Here is a 20,592-nt window from a genome sequence, read left to right on the forward strand (position 1 = left end):
GCAAAATTTGCTAGATACATTCAGTATTTAATTGTGAAAAACATCAAAATTTAGGGAAAAATAGCGAAAATTATAATTTTTCTAAATTTAAATGTGTCTGCTTGTAAGACAGGCAGTTATACCACACAAAATTGTTGCTAATTAACATCCCCCATATGTCTACTTTAGATTGGCATCATTTTTTGGACATTCTTTTATTTTTATAGGACGTTACAAGGCTTAGAACTTTAGCAGCAATTTCTCACATTTTCAAGAAAATTTCAAAAGGCAATTTTTTCAGGGACCAGTTCACGTGTGAAGTGGATTTGAGGGCCTTATATATTACAAACCCCCAATAAGTCACCCCATTTTAAAGAGGCTCTGTCACCAGATTTTGCAACCCCTATCTGCTATTGCAGCAGATAGGCGCTGCAATGTAGATTACAGTAACGTTTTTATTTTAAAAAAACGAGCATTTTTGGCCAAGTTATGACCATTTTCGTATTTATGCAAATGAGGCTTGCAAAAGTACAACTGGGCGTGTTGAAAAGTAAAAGTACAACTGGGCGTGTATTATGTGCGTACATCGGGGCGTGTTTACTACTTTTACTAGCTGGGCGTTGTGCATAGAAGTATCATCCACTTCTCTTCACAACGCCCAGCTTCTGGCAGTGCAGACACAGCCGTGTTCTCCAGAGATCACGCTGTCGTCACTCACAGGTCCTGCATCGTGTCAGACGAGCGAGGACACATCGACACCAGAGGCTACAGATGATTCTGCAGCAGCATCGGCGTTTGCAGATAAGTCGATGTAGCTACTTACCTGCAAATGCTGATGCTGCTGCAGAATCAACTGTAGCCTCTGGTGCCGACACGATGCAGGACCTGTGAGTGACGTCACAGATCTGCACTGCCAGAAGCTGGGCGTTCTGAAGAGAAGTGGATGATACTTCTCATCAGAAAGCCCAGCTAGTAAAAGTAGTAAACACGCCCCGATGTACACACATAATACACGCCCAGTTGTACTTTTACTTTTCAACACGCCCAGTTGTACTTTTGCAAGCCTCATTTGCATAAATACGAAAATGGTCATAACTTGGCCAAAAATGCTCGTTTTTTAAAAATAAAAACGTTACTGTAATCTACATTGCAGCGCCTATCTGCTGCAATAGCAGATAGGGGTTGCAAAATCTGGTGACAGAGCCTCTTTAAAAACTTCACCCCTCAAAGTATTCAAAACAGCATTTAGAAATTTTCTTAACCCTTTAGAAGTTTCCCAGGAATTAAAGCAAAGTAGGGTATGTTCACACGGCAGCGTCCGTAATGGCTGAAATTACGGGGCTGTTTTCAGGAGAAAACAGCACCGTAATTTCAGCCGTAATGGCATGTTGAAGCGCTTTTTGCTGCGTCCATTACGGACGTTAAATGGAGCTGGTTTTCCATGGAGTCCATGGAAAACGGCTCCATTTACATCTGAAGAAGTGACAGGCACTTCTTTGACGCGGGCGTATTTTTTACGCCCCGCCTTTTGACAGCGGGGCGTAAAAAAAATTACCGTGTGCACAGAATATCGTAAGACCCATTCTAATGACTGGGCAGATGTTTGCCAACGCTATCGAGCCGCATTTTTGGATGTAAATCGAGGCGTAAAACGGCCGAATTACGTCCGTAAGTAAGCCGTGTGAACATACCCTAAACGTGAAATTTACAAATCTCATTTTTTTTTGCAGAAATTCATTTTTAATAAAAAAAAATTGTAACACAGAAAGTTTTACCAGAGAAATGCAACTCAATATTTATTGCCCAAGTTCTGCAGATTTAGGAAATATCCCACATGTGGCCCTAGTGTGGTAATGTACTGAAGCACAGGCCTCAGAAGCAATGGAGCACATAGAGGATTTTAGGGCCTTCTTTTTATTGTAATATATTCTAGGCACCATGTCAGGTTTGAAGGGCCCTTGCAGTGCCAAAACACTGGAAATCCACGAAAAGTGACCCCATTTGGGAAACTACATACCTCAAGGAATTTATATAGGGGCATAGTGAGCATTTTGACCCCACAGGTTTATTGCAGAAATGATTGGAATTAGGCCGTAAAAATTTAAATCTCCATTTTTTCAAAGAAAATGTAGGTGTAGCTAATTTTTTCTCATTTCCACAAGGACTAAAAGAGAAAAAGCACCACAAAATTTGTGAAGCAATTTCTCCAGAGTAAAACAATACCCCACATGTGGTCATAAACGGCTGTTTGGATACACAACAGGGCTTAGAAGGGAAAGAGAGCCATTTGGCTTTTGGAGCTCAAATTTAGCAGGAATGGTTTGCAGAGGCCATGTCACATTTGCAAAGCCCCTGAGGGGACAAAACAGTAAAACCCCCCAACAAGTGACCCCATTTTAGAAACTACACCCATTGAGGAAATTATCTAGAGGTATAGTGAGCATTTCAACCGAACAGGTTTATTGCAGAAATTATTTGAAGTAGGCCGTGAAAATTAAAATCAACATTTTTTCACAGAAAATGTAGGTTTAGCTATTTTTTTTTCATTTCCACAAGGACTAAAGAAGAAAAACCACCACAAAATGAAAGCAATTTCACCCGAGTAAAACAATACCCCACATGTGGTCATAAACGGCCGTTTGGACACACGGCAGGGCTTAGAAGGGAAAGAGTGCTATTTGGCTTTTGGAGATCACATTTAGCAAGAATGGTTTGCGAAGGCCATGTCACATTTGCAAAGCCCCTGAGGGGACAAAACAATGAAAACGCCCAAAAAGTGATTTCATTTAGGAACCTACACCCCTTGAGGAATTCATCTAGGGGTGTTGTCAGCATTTTGACCCACAGGTTTTTTATAGAATTTATTAAAATTGGGCAGTGAAAAGAAAAATAATCCCTTTTCTTCAATAAGACGTAGCTTTAGCTCAAAAATTTTCATTTTCTCAACAAATAAAGTAAAAAAAGAACTCTGACATTTGTAAATCAATTTCTCCCGAGGCAATACCTCATATGTGGCCATATGTGGTCATAAACTGCTGCATTGATTTCAATGGTAATGCTTTCGTTGCTAATGGTTTCCATTTGTCTCCGTTCCATAAGACTTCCGTTTTTTTTACGGAATCAATAGCGCAGTCGACTGAATCATATACTTAACACAAAAAGTATAATTTATTGCAAATTACACATTTCCTTCTTGATACTGTAATATCATTTTTACATATTCAAGTGTTAAGTCCTCACCTGATAAAAGTCGGATACAACTCAGCATTGACCAAACAAATCATCTCAAAAGAAATTGTAATGCCCATTCTGCTCACACATCCCAGTGCAGTCTGCAGACCAGAGAATCCTGAATAAATATAGATGTAATAAAATATTGTATATGCTACAAAATGATGTAAAGAAAACTTTGATCTTTAATTGCTCCTTCAAGACCCCTTTAAGTATAAACCTCAGACTAAACCATATTGGAACATATTTAGGCCTCTTGGATTCAAATATTTGTGTACATCTCTAATGATGAGATATACTGTACATGTTAATCGTTATCATTCAAATGTGGGCATTATACTGATTATACTGTATGGGGGCAGCTATGGGGCATTATGCTGTATTGGGGAATTTGTTTGGGCATTATACTGCATGGGGGCATCTGTGTGGGCATTATAGTGCATGGGAGCATCTGTGTGGGCATTATACTGTATGGGGGTATCTGTGTTGGCTTTATACTGTATGGGTGCATCTATGGGGGCATTATACTGTATGGTTGCAGCAATTTGGCATTATACTGTGTGGGGGCAGCTATTTGGCATTATACTGTGTGGGAGGCACTATGGGAGCATGATACTGTGTGGGCTAAACCAGATGTGTATTTGCGGGGATTGGAACGGATTAGAGGCGTAGCTTAAAATAAAAAAACGTCCCTCTTTGTGATACTTGAAAGTTATGATTAGGTTACCACAAAGCTGTCTATTTTCCTAAATGAAATAACCCCAATTTTGATCATCTTTCTGTGTACTGCATGTCACCTATTACAATTATTGCTATGGTTGCCCTCCACAGTAAATACTAGATAATTGTATGATAATTAGTAAAGTTTAACCTGTAATTGTTGCTAGAGTTTTGGTTTTTTTCAATTCTATTTGAACAGGCAAAAGTTTGATTTACCTTCAGGGATGAAAGCAGTAACTATACACGTCAGCCCTGTTATTATACACGCCAATGCCCATGGGTATCTCCGTCCAATACGATCCACTGTAACAATTATAATAAGGGCAGCAGGAAATTCCACCAGAGCAGAGATGAAAAAGTCGAAGTAAATGTTATTGCTAGTTCTTCCCATGTGCATTATCAGTCCCTGGTAAATAACGGCACATGAAAACCTAAAGATATAGAATATAGATTTAAATTTACACAATGCTGCACAACTATTAAATGGCCTCTGAGCCGAACACCATATTTATGAAGCACCTGCGCTACACATATAGATGAATGTAATTCATTTATCAGAATTTTTATTATTATTTATTTATATATTTATTTTCAACACCAGATCTGTCCTGGTGTTTGAATTATACGGCAGATTCATCAACAGATTGCGTGCCATGTTGATTAAATTGTCCAATGATGCATCAGGGAGGAGAGGAGCAGTATAACTCTCTGTTCACATCTACGTTGGGGACCCTGAACAGACACAAACTGACACAGACGGAAACCAGACCCTTCGTTTTGCCGAAAGCAATAGCATAGTTGATACAATTGACATCACTGGCAAGGCAAGTGAACCGTTGGTTCCCTTGCCTGCCATTCGGCCCTTCTTTTTTTATGCCGGCGGTGTCATGACGTCACCGCCCCGCATGCGTCATTCCGCTGGATGCGGCCTGGTCAGGAGAGACCAGGCCTACATCATGGGAGAGGAAGACGGTGCTAGAACACAGGTAAGTTTGGCACTAACTACAGGGGAGTGGCACATCTACAGGGGGTCTGTGTGGTGATTTCTACTGGGAGTCTGCGTGGCAATTTATAAAAGTGGATGGTGCTATCTACAGGAGGGCTGTTTGGCACTATTTATAAGGGGGTGTTTGTGAGGCACTATCTACCGGGGGCTGTGTGTTGCTATCTATAGGGGGGTGTGACACTATTTACAGGTGGGCTGTGTGTGGCGCTATCAACAGGGGCTGTGTGTGTCGCTATCTACAGGGTCTGTGTGGTGCTATCTATAGAGGGGTGGCACTATCTACAGGGGGGGTGTGCAGGGGTGGATTATGATGAGGGCAATCTAGGCACGTGCCCAGGGCCCAAGGCTGAAAGGGCGCACAGTTCGCCATGGTTCTCCAGTACCGGCTGTTAAAATTACAGACGGTTCAGGGAACCGGGGTGGAGCGGGACGTCTCACCTAATTGTATCAGCATCCTTAGGATGCGTATACAATTACTTACTTCAGCGCTGGTGAGACAGAAAGCTTTCCGTTCCCATCCTCCCATTCGGTGCCTTACCAATGACGGAGTCGGCGCGATGACGTCATCACGCCAACTGTGCCGTTAAGCTGGATGACGCCACCTGGTCTTTGATCAGTCCTGCATCACTGGAGGACGGAGTGGGAACGGGGACAGGTGAGAATGTTTTTTGTTTTTGTTCTGTGGGCAGCATTGGGGGAATTATCTCCAGAGGGCATTGTGACTGGCGCTATCTACAGGGGGAATTGTGACTGGCGCTATCTACAGCGGGCAGTGTGACTGGCGCTATCTACAGGGGGCATTGTGACTGGCGCTATCTACAAGGGGCATAATCTACAGGGGCATTGTGACTGGCGGTATCTACAGGGGGCATTGTGACTGGCGCTATCTACAGGCGGCATTGTGACTGGCGCTATGTACTGTGGGCTTTGTGACTGGCACTATCTACAGGGGCCAATGTGACTGGCGCTCTCTATAGAAGGCATTGCGACTGGCTCTTCTACAGTGTGAATTGTGACTGGCACTATCTACAGGGGGCATTCTGACTGGCGCTATCTACAGGGGGCATTGTGAGTTTGTGTGTGGTGCTTTACTTTACAGTGTTTGACACAATTTAATTCATGGGGACAGAGTATGGTGCTATTATATTCAGGGGCACAGTGTATAATACTATTATATTCAGGGGCACAGAGTGTGATACTATTATATTTAGGGGCGTAGTGTGTGGCACCATGAGAATTTTATCTTCGTTTATAGGTGTGGAAATTTTGGAAAAGTGAGGAGCCAAAGACATCTGAGTGGGCCCTTGCCGGGAGAAGTCATAGAGGTCTGTACCGGATGGAGAAGGGTGAGTGAAGAAGACCTATGAGTCACTCAATGTAAATGTTTATTCTCCCTGTGACTTATCAGTACTGTATTTACTGTATTATCTGCAGCAAGATGACGGATGGTAGCATTCTTTTTTGTGAAACACCAGCACCCAGCATATCCTTACCATTGTTCAGGCCATACTGAGAGCTGTCATTTTATGTCGTACAAACTTATATGGCACGGGTTAAACTGAATTTGAAAATGATCTCTGTACTGAGCTGTATTTGTGCTGGTGCTGTATATACGTATTGAGCTTGGTTCTGGCACTGTATTTATGACCTGAGCTTTGTTCTGGCACTGTATATACGTACTGAACTTGGTTCTGGGGCTGTATATATGTATGGGCTTGGTTCTGGAACTGTATATATGTACTGAGCTTGGTTCTGGAATTGTATGTACTTTGCTTTGGTTCTGGGGCTGTATATATGTACTGAGCTTTGTTCTGGGTCTGTATATATGTACTGAGCTTGATTCTGGGCTGTATATTTAAGTACTGAGCTTGTATATATGTATGAGCTTGGTACTGGGGCTGTATATGTATACTGAGCTTGGTTCTGGGGCTGTATTTATGTACTGAGCTTGGTTCTGGGGCTGTATTTATGTACTGAGCTTGGTTTTGGGGCTGTATATTTATGTTCTGAGCTGGGTTCTGGGGCTGTATATATTTACCTTATCTTAAGGTAAAATTACATGTTAAGTCTACTTTTCCCTTAAGTTAAGGTAAATATATACATACAGTAAAAACGAAACCCCAAAAAACATGGAGAAACCGCAGTTTGCTCCTATTCACCCATTATATGGTACTTTAATAAAAACTACAACTCCTCCTGCAAAAAATAATCCCTCACACACAACTCCATTGACGTAAAAATAAAAAAGTTATGGCGCTAGGAAGGTGGCGAGTGAAAATGTAAAAAAACAAAAAATGGCTTGGACTATAATGGGTTAAACAACATTGGTTCTTTATAGTTACGCACAGTAGATTTTGTTTTTTTCTTCCAGAAACCACTATCAATTTAAAGCTCCTGACCTCTTTAGTGTCTCAAAGTATTCTTTCTCTCCTCTGTATGGCTCATTCTGCTTTTACAGGGAATTCAAAACCATGCCAGATCTGTGGCCGCCTAAACTGAAATCTGCAAATATACGGTATAGCATCTTCAGAGTTGGTGGGGGGCAACTTTGTGAACTGCCCGGGGTCCATGGTACCCTTAATCCACGCCTGGGGTTGTGTGTGGCACTATCTACAGGGGGTCTGTGTGAGGCTATCTACAGGGGGGCTGTGTGGCGCTATCTACAGGGGATTTGTGTGGCACTATTTACAGGGGGGCTGTGGGTGATGCTATCTACGGGGGGGGCAGTGTTTCTGCCACTTTCTACAGGGGGTGTGATGCTATCTATAGGGGGCTGTGTGGGATGCGATCTACAGCAGGGGGCTGGGTGTGTCACTATCTATTGGGGTGTGTGGCGCTATCAAAACCTGATACTTCTCTGTATCATGGTGACACACTACGGTATACGTGCAGTCGTATGAGCAAAATAACACAGATGACACAGCGTGATTTTATGATGAATTTTACCAAATGACTAACTATTACAACTTAGGGTTGTCACCATACCAGAATTTGGACTTTGATACCGATACTTTGTGAAGTATTGCAATTCTCGATACCAAAACGAGACTTTGACAACAATATTAAAAAAAAGTTAAATTTTCTGATGTGAAGCACATGGTGTGATGAATTCTGAACCTCCATGTGCCTCACATTAATAGTAATTAAGCCCATCATGTTCCTCAGTCATAATTAACAACATTGGGTTAATGAGGTACATGATGGGGTTAATTAATATTAATGTGAGGCACATGGAGATATTATAAAATTCATATTACCATGTGCCTCACATTAATAAGTGAAAGAAAGCAGTTTTATTTTTATTTTTATTACAGAGTACACATAATAAATGACGCTTAAATTTGTTGTGCAGGTTATTACGGTCGCGTTCGATACCGAACATGTGTATATTTTATGTATTGAGAGTTTTATTTTAATGTTTATTGTAAAAAATGTGTGTGCGTGTATTTTTTTAAATTTATTATTTAACATTACTTTATTTTTTATACTTTTAAACTGTAATGTACTGGCATATATCTATATTTCAATACATTAGCCTGTGTACTGATAGTGCACAGGCAATTGTTAGGGCATACCCAAGTATGCCCTAACAGAAAATATGGTCAGACAGCCCTGGGGTCCTTCAGTGGACCCTGGGTTGTCTGCCCATATATGGTATGTCCCTCGATCGCGTCACAGGGATTTTCTGCTACCCGATCCAAGGCGCATCCCCCTTCTCATTTTCCCCTTGAATGCTACTATCAGCTTTGATTGCAGCATTCAAGGGAATAGTGGCAGAGATATGAGTTTCTCAGATCTCTGCCATTAGAGTGGGGATGCAGCCGTGTAATACAGCCATTGCCCCACTCCTGATAAGTGTGCGCACGCACGGTCAGCCTGAGGTGATGCGGCCCGCGCTGCGCTAATTAATAGTTACGCTGGCACTGAAGACACAACATGGGGGTATTTTGCAGTGCGTGTTCTGTCTTCCGTACCGATGCAGCGCCGGCCTTATCACATCATACTGACCCCACACGCACACTTGTCAGGAGCGGGGCAGTGGCTGTATTACACACACGCAGCCCCGCTCTGACTACATTAATGTGTTACAATACTAAACTGTGCGGCCGCACAACTTAGTACCAAAATATATGAATTAACAGTATTGAACCGTTTGAGGGTGCACGGCATCTAAATCATATCAATATTTCGATGCATCGTGCAACCCTAATTACAACTGATAAAATGAAAACTATACATAAATATAAGGATCCTTACCAGATGTACATAAGAATAAATGTGTATTTCCTTATCTGAGGCGTTCTGACAAGGTCAGCAAAAGATGGAACTTTCTTATCACCTATTTCTTCTTTTTCTATTAGACTCTGTATATAATAAAAAATGTAAGTATTATTAAGTGTTAGATACAGTATGCTGTGTTATGGCTGATACAGGCCATACTAATATTACACGCTTGCCTAGCTCATCAAAAACTGACAACATTTGGTGATTTTTTTTATTATGGATGCCCTTTTACATACTCGTCCGTGTACTGTGCGTTTTAACAACTGACAGCACACTGACCCATACAATTCAATAAAGGCAATTCAAAACTTTTTTTTTTTCACGAAGCATGTGTCTGCTGCGAGAAACTCAGTGCATGTTCTATCCTGGACAGTTTTTGCAGACCAAACTCACCCATTAAATGTTGCTAACAAAAAACAGCAAAAAAATAAATAAAAAATCGATGAAGTGTTTTCACAGGAGAAACATGGACGGTAAAAACGTATGACACACGGGAACAACACTGACAGTTATATGCATGGAAAACTGCAAGTATTTTGCGGACGCAGTAGCTTCTGTGAATAAGGCCTTAATGTCTCCTACTTATTACATATCTATCCAGTATTTAATTTTTTTTTTAAGCCTGCATGACCTAATATTGATTTGCTTTTTGTGTTTCCCTTGAGTTTTACTTATTTTTCTCTTCAAGAAACAAATTTGATTGATTTTTTTTTTTAAAAGTTCAACCAAATTTTTTCTTAATCCTTATTGTGGTAATAAGATCTATTTTGGATCTACTAACTTGTATACTAATTTTGGATAAAACCGTTTATGCGAGAGAACTATTGTTTATCCAAGGAAACTTTGCTGGAACTGTTTATGGGGGCACTTTGCTGAAACGGCTAAGGGTATGTGCACACACACTAATTACGGACGTAATTCGGGCGTTTTTGCCCCGAATTACGTCCGAAAATAGCGCCTCAATAGCGTTGACAAACATCTGCCCATTGAAAGCAATGGGCAGACGTTTGTCTGTTCACACGAGGCGTATATTTACGCGCCGCTGTCAAATGACGGCGCGTAAATAGACGCCCGCGTCAAAGAAGTGACCTGTCACTTCTTTGGCCGTAATTGGAGCCGTTATTCATTGACTCCAATGAATAGAAGCGCCAATTACGTCCGTAATGGACGCGGCGTTCAAGCGCCTGCACATGCCGTTACGGCTGAAATTACGGGGATGTTTTCAGGCGGAAACATCCCCGTAATTTCAGCCGTTACAGACGCTGTCGTGTGAACATACCCTTAAGGGGTTACTGGTGGCAATGTTAAAGGATTATTCCCATCTGATACATTTATGCTATATCAACGGGACCCCTGTCCTGCCTGGTGAGGTGACCACTTCATCCAGGCGGAGAATGAGTGGAGAGGTGGCCGCACATGTGCTTCCATGGAGTTATGGAAACATTCAAGCACATTTCTCGACTGTTACTGTAACTCGAATAGAACAAAATGTTCTGGAGTTATTTACAAGTGCCAGAGCTGGGACCCGCATCTTTTATCATAAATTTCAAAGCCGGGAATAGCCCTTTGAAGGAGGCACTTGCCTGTTGTTATTGAGTTTGACATGTATGGAGTGAGTGGGGTATACAAAAAAAAATCATGTACAGTACACAGTAAACATGCAATAAACCTAATTAAAGGGAAACTCTGCACTTGAACCACAGTTTACAGCATTCCATACCATAATGATAATTTCTTTGCCACTCGTGCAATAGAGACATCAATAGGAATGAAAAGACTTGTACTATTTATGTAATTTAAAGGCTATAAATGTTTAGTCACTTTATTTTTCATTAATAAAATATATGTATAGGGTGATTCCAAAAACATTGTTAATACTGTATATATATAATTCAAATATTGTATACATTTAGCGCTGCACCTTCTATGTGTTCACTTTACATATAAGCTGCAGAACGCCTCTGTAACCCAAATCCATCAGTCAGCTGGAACTTAGATTTGATCAGTATTAGGCAGGGTTCACACGACCATGTTACGTCCGTAATGTACGGAACGTATGTACGATGCTAGGAGTCCCTGCCTCGCTGCAGGACAACTGTCCCGTACTATTATCATGATTACAGTACGGGACAGTAGTTCCACGCAGAGGCAGGGACTCCTAGCGTCGTACATCACTATGATGCTAGGAGCCCGGCTCCCTGCACTGTGTTCGGTCCGGGTCTTCCGGCCGAAATACGTTCCGTACATTACGAATGTAACATGGTCATGTGAACTCAGCCTTAGGGTTAGGCATCGTTTACACGAGCGTAATATACGCGAGTGCGATGCGCGTACTTTTCACGCGTGTCGTACGCACCTAGATTAGGCTATGGGGCAGTGCAGACAGTGCGTGAATTTTGCGCAGCGCGAGTGCGTTGCGTAAAACTCACGACATGTCCTTTCTTTGTGCGCTGTTCGCGTATCACGCACCCATTGAAGTCAATGGGTGCGTGAAAACGACGCATGCCACACGGAAGCACTTCCGTGCGAACTGTGTGATTCGCGCAACAACTGTCAAACTCCGAATGTAAACAGAAAAGCACCACGTGCTTTTCTGTTTACAAACATCCAAACGGAGTGTCATAATTATGGCGGCTGCGCAAAAATCACGCAGCCGCGCATCATACGCTGATGACACATGCAGCTAAGTGCCTTTTGCGCACGCAAAACGCAGCGTTTTTTGCGCGCGCAAAACGCCGCGTTTTTTGCGTGTGCAAAACGCACACGATCTTGTAAATCAGGCCTTATATTGCGTGTTGGAGGCACACAGGAGCCGCTGTTAGCTGAGCCGTCAGTTCAGCTCAATGACAGATTCAGCTTACAGCGCTGCAGCTTCTATGTAAAGTCAATTAGAAATTACAAATACATTTCAATATAAAAAAAATTAACCAAAGGTTTACCTAGCATGTATCTGTTGCATTTGTTAGGGGTGAATGGGAAAAAGAGCTGTAGCGCAACGGTTTCCTATATACAGCTTTTGGAGCAGGAAAAACTTAAACAAATGGCGTAGCGCAACAGTTGCACCATCTGCCTGCGTGACTAAAGAAGTAATGTAGCCCTAGCCCAAAAGTGTGGCTGTCGCAAAGAACGCTCATGCAGAATGCTGAAATCAAGGAGACAGTGCTAACATTTCATGAAAATTTGCAGAGAAAGGCCCGGGACAAGGATGATTGGTTATAACTATTAAATGGGGGAAGATTGTTTGATTTTTACATTTGTGGACAATAAGGTGGGCTTACACTTTATAGATACATTGTAAATTGTATTCTTGAAATTAGCACTTGAAGCTGGTTTGTTTTGTCACTGTTGGTTTAGTTTCCTATAGTTAATAATCATTCTACTCTTAGGGTATGTTCACACGGGCTATTTTCGGGCATTTTTCAGGCCGTAAATGGCCCGAAAAATGACTGGAAAATCGGAAGCAGAACGCCTCTAAACATCTGCCCATTGCTTTCAATGGGAAAAGCGGCGTTCTGTTCCGACGGGGCGTTTGTTATGCGGCTGTTTTTCAAAACAGCTGCGAAAAAGAAGTGCATGTCACTTCTTCAGCCGTTTTTCGAGCCGTTTTTCATAGACTCTATAGAAAAACAGCTCCAAAAACGACCGTTAAAAAACGGAGCGAAAAACGCAACTTTGAATAAAAAACATCTTAAAATGAGAAGCTGTTTACACTTGAAAACAGCTCTGTATTTTCAGACGTTTTTTTAGTTTGTGTGTGCACATACCCTTACTGTAATGAAAATCAGCACTCAGGCCTCATTCACACGACAGGGTCCGAGTGTCGGCCGGGAAAATCGGCCATTTTTGGACGATTTTCCCGGCCGGTTTGCATCCGGTTTGCATCCGTTCCGATTCCGTTCCGGGCCGAGTTGCCGTTTTTACCGGCCGATTTGGACCCGATCTGCATCCGTTTTTTTCCTGGTAGGTAATGCCACACAGCCCCCTGTAGGTGATGCCACACAGCCCCCTGTAGGTGATGCCACACAGCCCCCTATAGATGATGCCACACAGCCCCCTGCAGGCGATGCCACCCTGCCCCCTGCAGGCGATGCCACCCTGCCCCCTGCAGGCGATGCCACCCTGCCCCCTGTAGGCGATGCCACCCAGCCCCCTGTAGGTGATGCCACCCAGCCCTCTGTAGGAATACCACCCTGTCCCCTGTAGGTAATGCCATCCAGCTCCCTGTAGGCGATGCCACCCAGCCCCCTGTAGGCGATGCCACCCAGCCCCCTGTAGGCGATGCCACCAAGCCCCCTGTAGGCGATGCCACCAAGCCCCCTGCAGGCGATGCCACACAGCCCCCTGCAGGCGATGCCACACAGCCCCCTGCAGGTGATGCCACACAGCAGCCTGCAGGCGATGCCACACAGCCCCCTGCAGGCGATGCCACACAGCCCCCTGCAGGCGATGCCACCCTGCCCCCTGCAGGCGATGCCACCCAGCCCCCTGCAGGCGATGCCACCAAGTCCCCTGTAGGTGATGCCACACAGCCCCCTGTAGGTTGCACCCATCCCCCCTCTTCCAGGAGAAGTCACTGACTTCAATGTCCATATATGGACAGTGTAGTCACTGACTTCTCCTGGAGAGGAATTCCCTGCCACAGGTCAGGAATTCCGCTTCAGAAGTGAGTGACGTCACTGTGTCCATATATGGACAGTGTAGTCACTCACTTTTCCTGTAGTGGAATCCCCGGCCATAGCGTCGGGGATTCCGCTGCAGAAGTGAGTGACTTCGCTGTGTCCATATATGGACAGTGCAGTCACTCACTTCTCCTGTAGCGGAATCCCCGGCCATAGAGTCGGGGATTCCGCTGCAGAAGTGAGTGACTTCGCTGTGTCCATATATGGACAGTGTAGTCACTCACTTCTCCTGTAGCGGAATCCCCGGCCATAGTGTCGGGGATTCCGCTGCAGAAGTGAGTGACTTCGCTGTGTCCATATATGGACAGTGTAGTCACGCACTTCTCCTGTAGCGGAATCCCCAATCCCTGGCCGGGGATTGGGGATTCCGACTCCTACAGCGAGCAATAAAAGACCCTCCTCCTCCTCCTCACATGCATTCTGCACTGTGAGGAGGAGGAGAGAGTGTGCGCGAGCGACGGTAGACCCGGCCATCACTCGGGACACATTCCGGTGATGGCCGTGTATTACCCGGCCCCATAGACTTCTATGGGAGCCAGGCGGCCGGGCACCCGGCCTAAAATAGGGCATGTCCCATTTTTTGACGGCCGGTTTTCCCGGCCGTCAAAAAAACGATCGTGTGCATAGCCCCATTAGGGGTATATTATTCCTAATGCAGCCGGGTGCCGGCCGATTTATGAAAGGCCGGCACCCGGCCGGGAAACCCTGTCGTGTGAATCCCGCCTCACTCTACTGGCTTGTACATTTGTTTATAAACAGTGGTAAATCTAAACTAGCAAGCGTGCAGTGTAAAGTATAAAGTATAATGGAGAGACATTGCAAGTCACATTGATCAAAAATACTACCATCTAGAAATTGAGTTTAAATTCTAAATGTATAACATGACATATGATTGATGATTAAAGCGGCTCTGTCACCACATTATAAGTTCCTAAAGTGGGAAGAAGGGAAAAGGCTGGCACTGCTGAACTGGCACAATAGGAATAGGAGTGTGTCAGATGGCTTGTTTTCTAAATGGATAATTGCAGGCAGGTTGCCCCGGAGTTGCTCATCGAAAATGTAGCACAACCAGCTAAGTATAAGTATAGAGAAATGATCGAGGCACTCACCGGACTGGCAACACAATTTCTTTATTTGGAAAGATCTCGGTCAGGATGTGGAATTGCCTACGGCCGTTTCACGTGCGTACACGCTTTCTCAAGGCCCTTGAGAAAGCATGTACGAATGTGAAACGGCCGTAGGCAATTCCACATCCTGACCGAGATCTTTCCAAATAAAGAAATTGTGTTGCCAGTCCGGTGAGTGCCGCGATCATTTCTCTATACTTAAACATTATAAGTTCCCTATCTCCTACATCAATTGTACGAGATAGGGAACACATCGAGATCACGCTTGCTGTCATTAAGTCCCACACAAACGTTACCGAAGTGTCTGAATTGTGAATAGACATTGGGTCCTGGCTGGAGGTGGTGTCTATTCACTGTCAGGACACTTCAGTAAAGTTAATGTGGGTGTATGTGACAGCACATCATGATCTCGCAAGATCAGGCTGTGCTGTGTAGATGAATGGAGAAAAGTGTATGACGCTGATTGTTCAGCGTCATACACTTCTCCTTACAACGCCCACTTGGTCAAAAGGTAAAAACACGCCCACTTGTCTATTAAGAAAGTCATTAGCATTAATCTAAAATAGGTCAAAACTTGGTCAAAATTTATAGTTTTTCCAAATAAAAAACACTGCTGTTTTTCTACATTACAGCGCTGATCACATTAAGTAGGAGATAGGGAACTTATAATGTGGTGACAGAGCCTCTTTAAATTATTTATTAGAATGGCAATTTAAAATATGAAGATTCTTTCCAAAACCAGAATAGATTTACATGTAGAGCTTCTGAAACTGCTTTCTTATTTTTCTTGGCAATTTGCTTGATAATTGCATTAGCTTCAGTTTTACGTTTTTGGGATAAAAGCCACCGAGGAGATTCTGGAACACACCTATGACAAAAGAAATGTGTCTATCAATAAAAGAAGATGTAAAATATAGAATGAACCTTGAATTGTCACTACAGGCCTCTGAATCTGAAAACTTTCCATGATTGTTTCTCCTCTTGTATGACTTTAGAATGAGTATCAAATGTTAAGGGGTCCTGAACACGGCAATGCTTTATAAATGGATGCTGTACATGGCATATGGAGTCCCTACAGGTTTGTAAAACTCTGTCTGCCTATGGGAATATAAGAATACCTCCGTAATATGACATCGATAGAGCATGGCACTTTTTTCCCCACGGTTCTCTGTGTGAAATTAGAGGCACATGCAGTTAAATTGTGGGACCATAGAATTCTGTAAGCGCCATATTACAGATCCATACCACACAAATACATTAAATACCCTTTTATATGAGCCCTTAAAGAAACACTGTTAACAAGATTACTGTATAATGGAATTACCTTCTTATTTGGGAAATATACATACTGTATATGTACTATGTAGATGCGCATTTGAATCTTGCATATTCGTTTACAGGTATTGCAGAACCCATAGTCTATTATTTCAATACCATATCAATAAAATGCTGTGCAAATATTGAAATGTTCTGTAACAGGACACATGCTTGTAATTTACATATTGAGTGTGCCTGCATTTTTTTATATATTCACAGTGTGGCAAGTTAAGGCCCTTGTACACGGGCCAATAATCGGGCTCACGAGTGTTCATATGAACGCTCGTTCCCGATCAATACCCTGTGTAAACAGGGCAACGATCAGCTGATGAATGCGCAAACGCTCATTCGTCGGCTGATCGTATAGTTTATACAGCACAAAATATCGTTGTTTTATAAACAGGGAGATGTGCTGCTGACATGATGGAAATTCATGGGGATGAGCGATCGTAGTAAGGATCGCTCGTCACCATATCGTCTCGTTGATCGGTTCTTGTTTTTACGGTCCATATTGGACTTTGTAAAATGATCCTTAGTCTATTTTTCTTATGTTGTGACAGTGTTGTGTTTGACAAGGGAATTCAGATGTTTAAGATAATGTCTAGAGAAAATCCAAAAAGTTTGCAAATCTGCAATTTATCTGCCATTAGGACACCATTAGCTGACTCAAAGCAAATAATCATCAACCCTATTGTCATATAAGATTGTGTGGGCTATCAAATCAGTGTATTGCACAATTTAAAGCATTGGTTGGATTGATTTGCTGATATATAAAATCTCCAGGACAAAATATTGCCCAACAATGTGAAGAAATGAAAAGAAAATGTGCATTATTACAAACAACTACTAGTGATAGTGTCCCTCGATTTAAACGACAGTAGAAGAATTTACCAATAGTATGTTAAAAACACAAAGTTTGGCAAAGTGACAACTAGTTGCAGCCATCTCCAGTTAGTTATGCAGTAAGCCACTCCAGCTAGTGCTAGAAGTCCAACAGTGAACGCCACTTGGTACACAATTCCTACTGTTTTTCTGTGGTCCAAGCCAACAAATTCTGCAACTGAAAAAAAATCCCAAAATATATTATTACTATACAAGTTATAGAACCATTATGTGAACGGGATTCTTCAGGAGTTAGAAATTTCAATTTTTCTGTATACAAAGTTCTAAAACTTTCTGATTTACAGTCCTATGGATATGTACTCTGTACTATATGTCAGTGGGCTCGCTGCTACCATTAAAGTCTATGCTAAGCTGATATGTTAGGGACTGAATTACAGCAGATACCAAAATCTTAGTTTAACATGGACTTTAATATCCCCTGTATGCTTCTGTATGGATGTGTATATGGAACCAACACACACATATCAATATACATCTTAGTTCACAGGTTGAAATTGTAGTAAAATTTAAATAGGTTGTCCACGACCGGACAACTGATGACCTATCCACCAGATATGCCATATTTTATGCAGCGTATCCACCCTGTGTGAACATACCCTTTGAGAACCTCTATAAAGGAAAACTCTGGTGAAAAACATAATTTCCCATTTTTCTGTGCCTACTTCTGTGGTTCATTAGCAATCTGCTCAAAATTTGGAATGATCTACATGACTTTAATTTCTGGTAGATGTGATCTGACTATATCTCCTAATGCCTGGGCAAGGCATCATGGGACATGTAGTTATCAGAACTACTGCCTGCAGACAGTGATTTCAACTGTCCAAGATGGCAGAGAGAAGTTGGTTCATGCTCTTAAAAAGCAAATTAGAAGTGACACGGGTTAAATAGAAGAGCCTTGTTACATGATTTTATCTGTCTGCTGCAGTTTCTCTGTAATGTATATTTGTATGGATCTCGGTTTGTGACACAAAGTGCAAAACGAAGGCCTGATTTTTAGTCTAGTGGAAGTCTGTATCAGCGATTGAAGACTAGTATAGCAGAGTGATGGAAACAGTAGAAGACACTGCTGAAGAAAGACAACAGTAGAAACATAAAAGCTATGTGAGAGATGTGGGAGACTTAAAGACTTAAAGAGGCTCTGTCACCAGATTCTCAAATCCCTATCTCCTGTTGCATGTGATCGGCGCTGCAATGTAGATAACAGTAACTTTTTTTTTTTTTTTTTAAAACGTTCATTTTTGTCCAAGTTATGAGCTATTTTATATATATGCAAATGAGGTTTGAAATGGACAACTGAGCGTTATGTCCAACTGGGCGTGTATTGTGTTTTTAACTGGGCGTGTTTACGTGTATGACGCGGACCAATCAGTGACCAGTCAGCATCATACACTCATCTCCATTGATTTACACAGCAGCGATGTGCAGCCACATAAACAGAGATTAACGTTAATCAAGTGTCCTGATAATGAATACACATGACCATCCAGCCTGGACATCATGTGTATTCAGAATCCTGACACTTCTGACTCTTTTCTTTGAGATTTCTAGCATGGGAAACGAAATCTCGCGAGATTTCGGAGGTAAACGAGATTTTGTTTCCCTTGCTAGAAATCTCAAAGAAAAGAGTCAGAAGTGTCAGGATTCTGAATACACATGACGTCCAGGCTGGATGATCATGTGTATTCATTATCAGGACACTTCTGAATATTTTCTGTGAGATTTGCAGCAAGGGAAACGAAATCTCATTTACCTCCGAAATCTCGCGAGATTTTGTTTCCCTTGCTAGAAATCTCAAAGAAAAGAGTCAGAAGTGTCAGGATTCTGAATACACAATACGTCCAGGCTGGAGATGAGTGTATGATGCTGACTGGTCACTGATTGGTCAGCGTCATACACATAAACACGCCCAGTTAAAAACACAATACACGCCCAGTTGGACATAACGAAAAAAAAACGCCCAGTTGTCCATTTCAAACCTCATTTGCATATATATAAAATAGCTCATAACTTGGCCAAAAATGAATGTTTTTTAAAAACAAAAACGATACTGTTATCTACATTGCAGCGCCGATCACATGCAATAGGAGATAGGGATTTGAGAATCTGGTGACAGAGCCTCTTTAACCCCCTGGCGCCGCAGCTATTTCTAGTTTTCAAATTTTTTCCTCCCCGCCTTCCAAAATAACTTTTATATTTCCATCAACATTTTTTTTCAAGGGCAAATTGTAGTTATTAATGGCACCATTTAATGTACCACTTTTACAAGGAAAAAAACATTTGTAAAAAAAAAAAATTGTTTTAGTCGCCATATTCTGAGAGCCATAACTTTTTTATTTTTCCGTCGATTGAGCGATGTGAGGGCTTGAGCTTTGCTGGATCTGATGTAGTTTTTAATAACTTTTTATTACATTTTTTGGGGAGCTAAGGTGACAAAAACAAAGCAACTCTGTATTTTTTTTTAATTTTTCGTTTTTACAGCGTTCACCATGCAGATCAAATAACATTATATTAGAATAGTTCAGAATTTTACAAATGCGACAATAACAATTATATATTTTTTTAGATTACTTTAGGGGGAAAATGGAAAAGAGTATGGTATTTTTTACTGTATATTTGTAAGATTAAAACCATATCAGAAAAAAAACCAGGTATCCATAGCCTTTAAAGTGGGTCTCTAGGATGTCCCTTATTCTTACTGGGGGTCTAAATGCTTATGGATTTTAAAATTTTCTGTCCATACTGTAAAAGAGATAAGCTCCCTTTGACTTGACACAGCAATAAATGACCAGGCAAAGCTGCAGCTGCATGGGCGAGGGGCAGTGCAGCTGGGGAACAGCTCAGGCTTGCAAAACCGCAATATACTAAAAATGCATTATTCGTTTTATCAGTTTATGTCAGAGGATGGCAAAATCACTTTCAGAGAGGTAAGATGTGACTGGCTCTCTAATAGAAAACGTTGTTTATACATGTGTTACGGGCTACTGAACACTATTTATCTGAACAAAATATGGCAATCTGCGGTTCTATGGTCACTATTTAGTCACTATTTGGGCACTGTATGGAACTATTTCGACAATGACTGTACCATTTATCTGGATATTGCATATATACGTGTGTAGTTTTTTTTATGGTGTATTCCACTTTTTCTGGGCTGTTGCTGTAGCCAATGACCAAATTGCAACACGTTGTTGTCACTGTTTCTTTTCTTAGAAATTTGGAAGGTAGATGGGAGATTACTGTTATTCCTACCTTTCTTTTTTTTTTTGAAAGCCCGAGCCGTGCTTTCTATCACCCAAGTGCATAAAAAGTGCAGAGGTGCCATACAAAAAGTGCACAAGGATGCGGT

The 20,592-nt window shown here is 42.1% G+C and overlaps 1 protein-coding gene across 1 annotated transcript in view; it reads right to left on the reverse strand.

Annotated features, from left to right (window-relative positions):
- The window catches only part of SLC22A2 (solute carrier family 22 member 2), a 118,120-nt gene that overhangs the window by 74,301 nt on the left and 23,227 nt on the right, over positions 1-20,592 (reverse strand). The window contains exons 4-8 of the mRNA XM_075864461.1: positions 17,235-17,403; positions 15,780-15,894; positions 9,194-9,300; positions 4,147-4,361; positions 3,220-3,328 (exon numbers count right to left, since the gene is read on the reverse strand). Coding sequence (XP_075720576.1) covers positions 3,220-3,328; positions 4,147-4,361; positions 9,194-9,300; positions 15,780-15,894; positions 17,235-17,403 — 715 coding nt within the window. The remainder of the gene's footprint in view (positions 1-3,219; positions 3,329-4,146; positions 4,362-9,193; positions 9,301-15,779; positions 15,895-17,234; positions 17,404-20,592) is intronic.

The sequence above is a fragment of the Rhinoderma darwinii genome, chromosome 4 (assembly GCF_050947455.1).
Source record: "Rhinoderma darwinii isolate aRhiDar2 chromosome 4, aRhiDar2.hap1, whole genome shotgun sequence".
Lineage (NCBI taxonomy): Eukaryota > Metazoa > Chordata > Amphibia > Anura > Rhinodermatidae > Rhinoderma > Rhinoderma darwinii.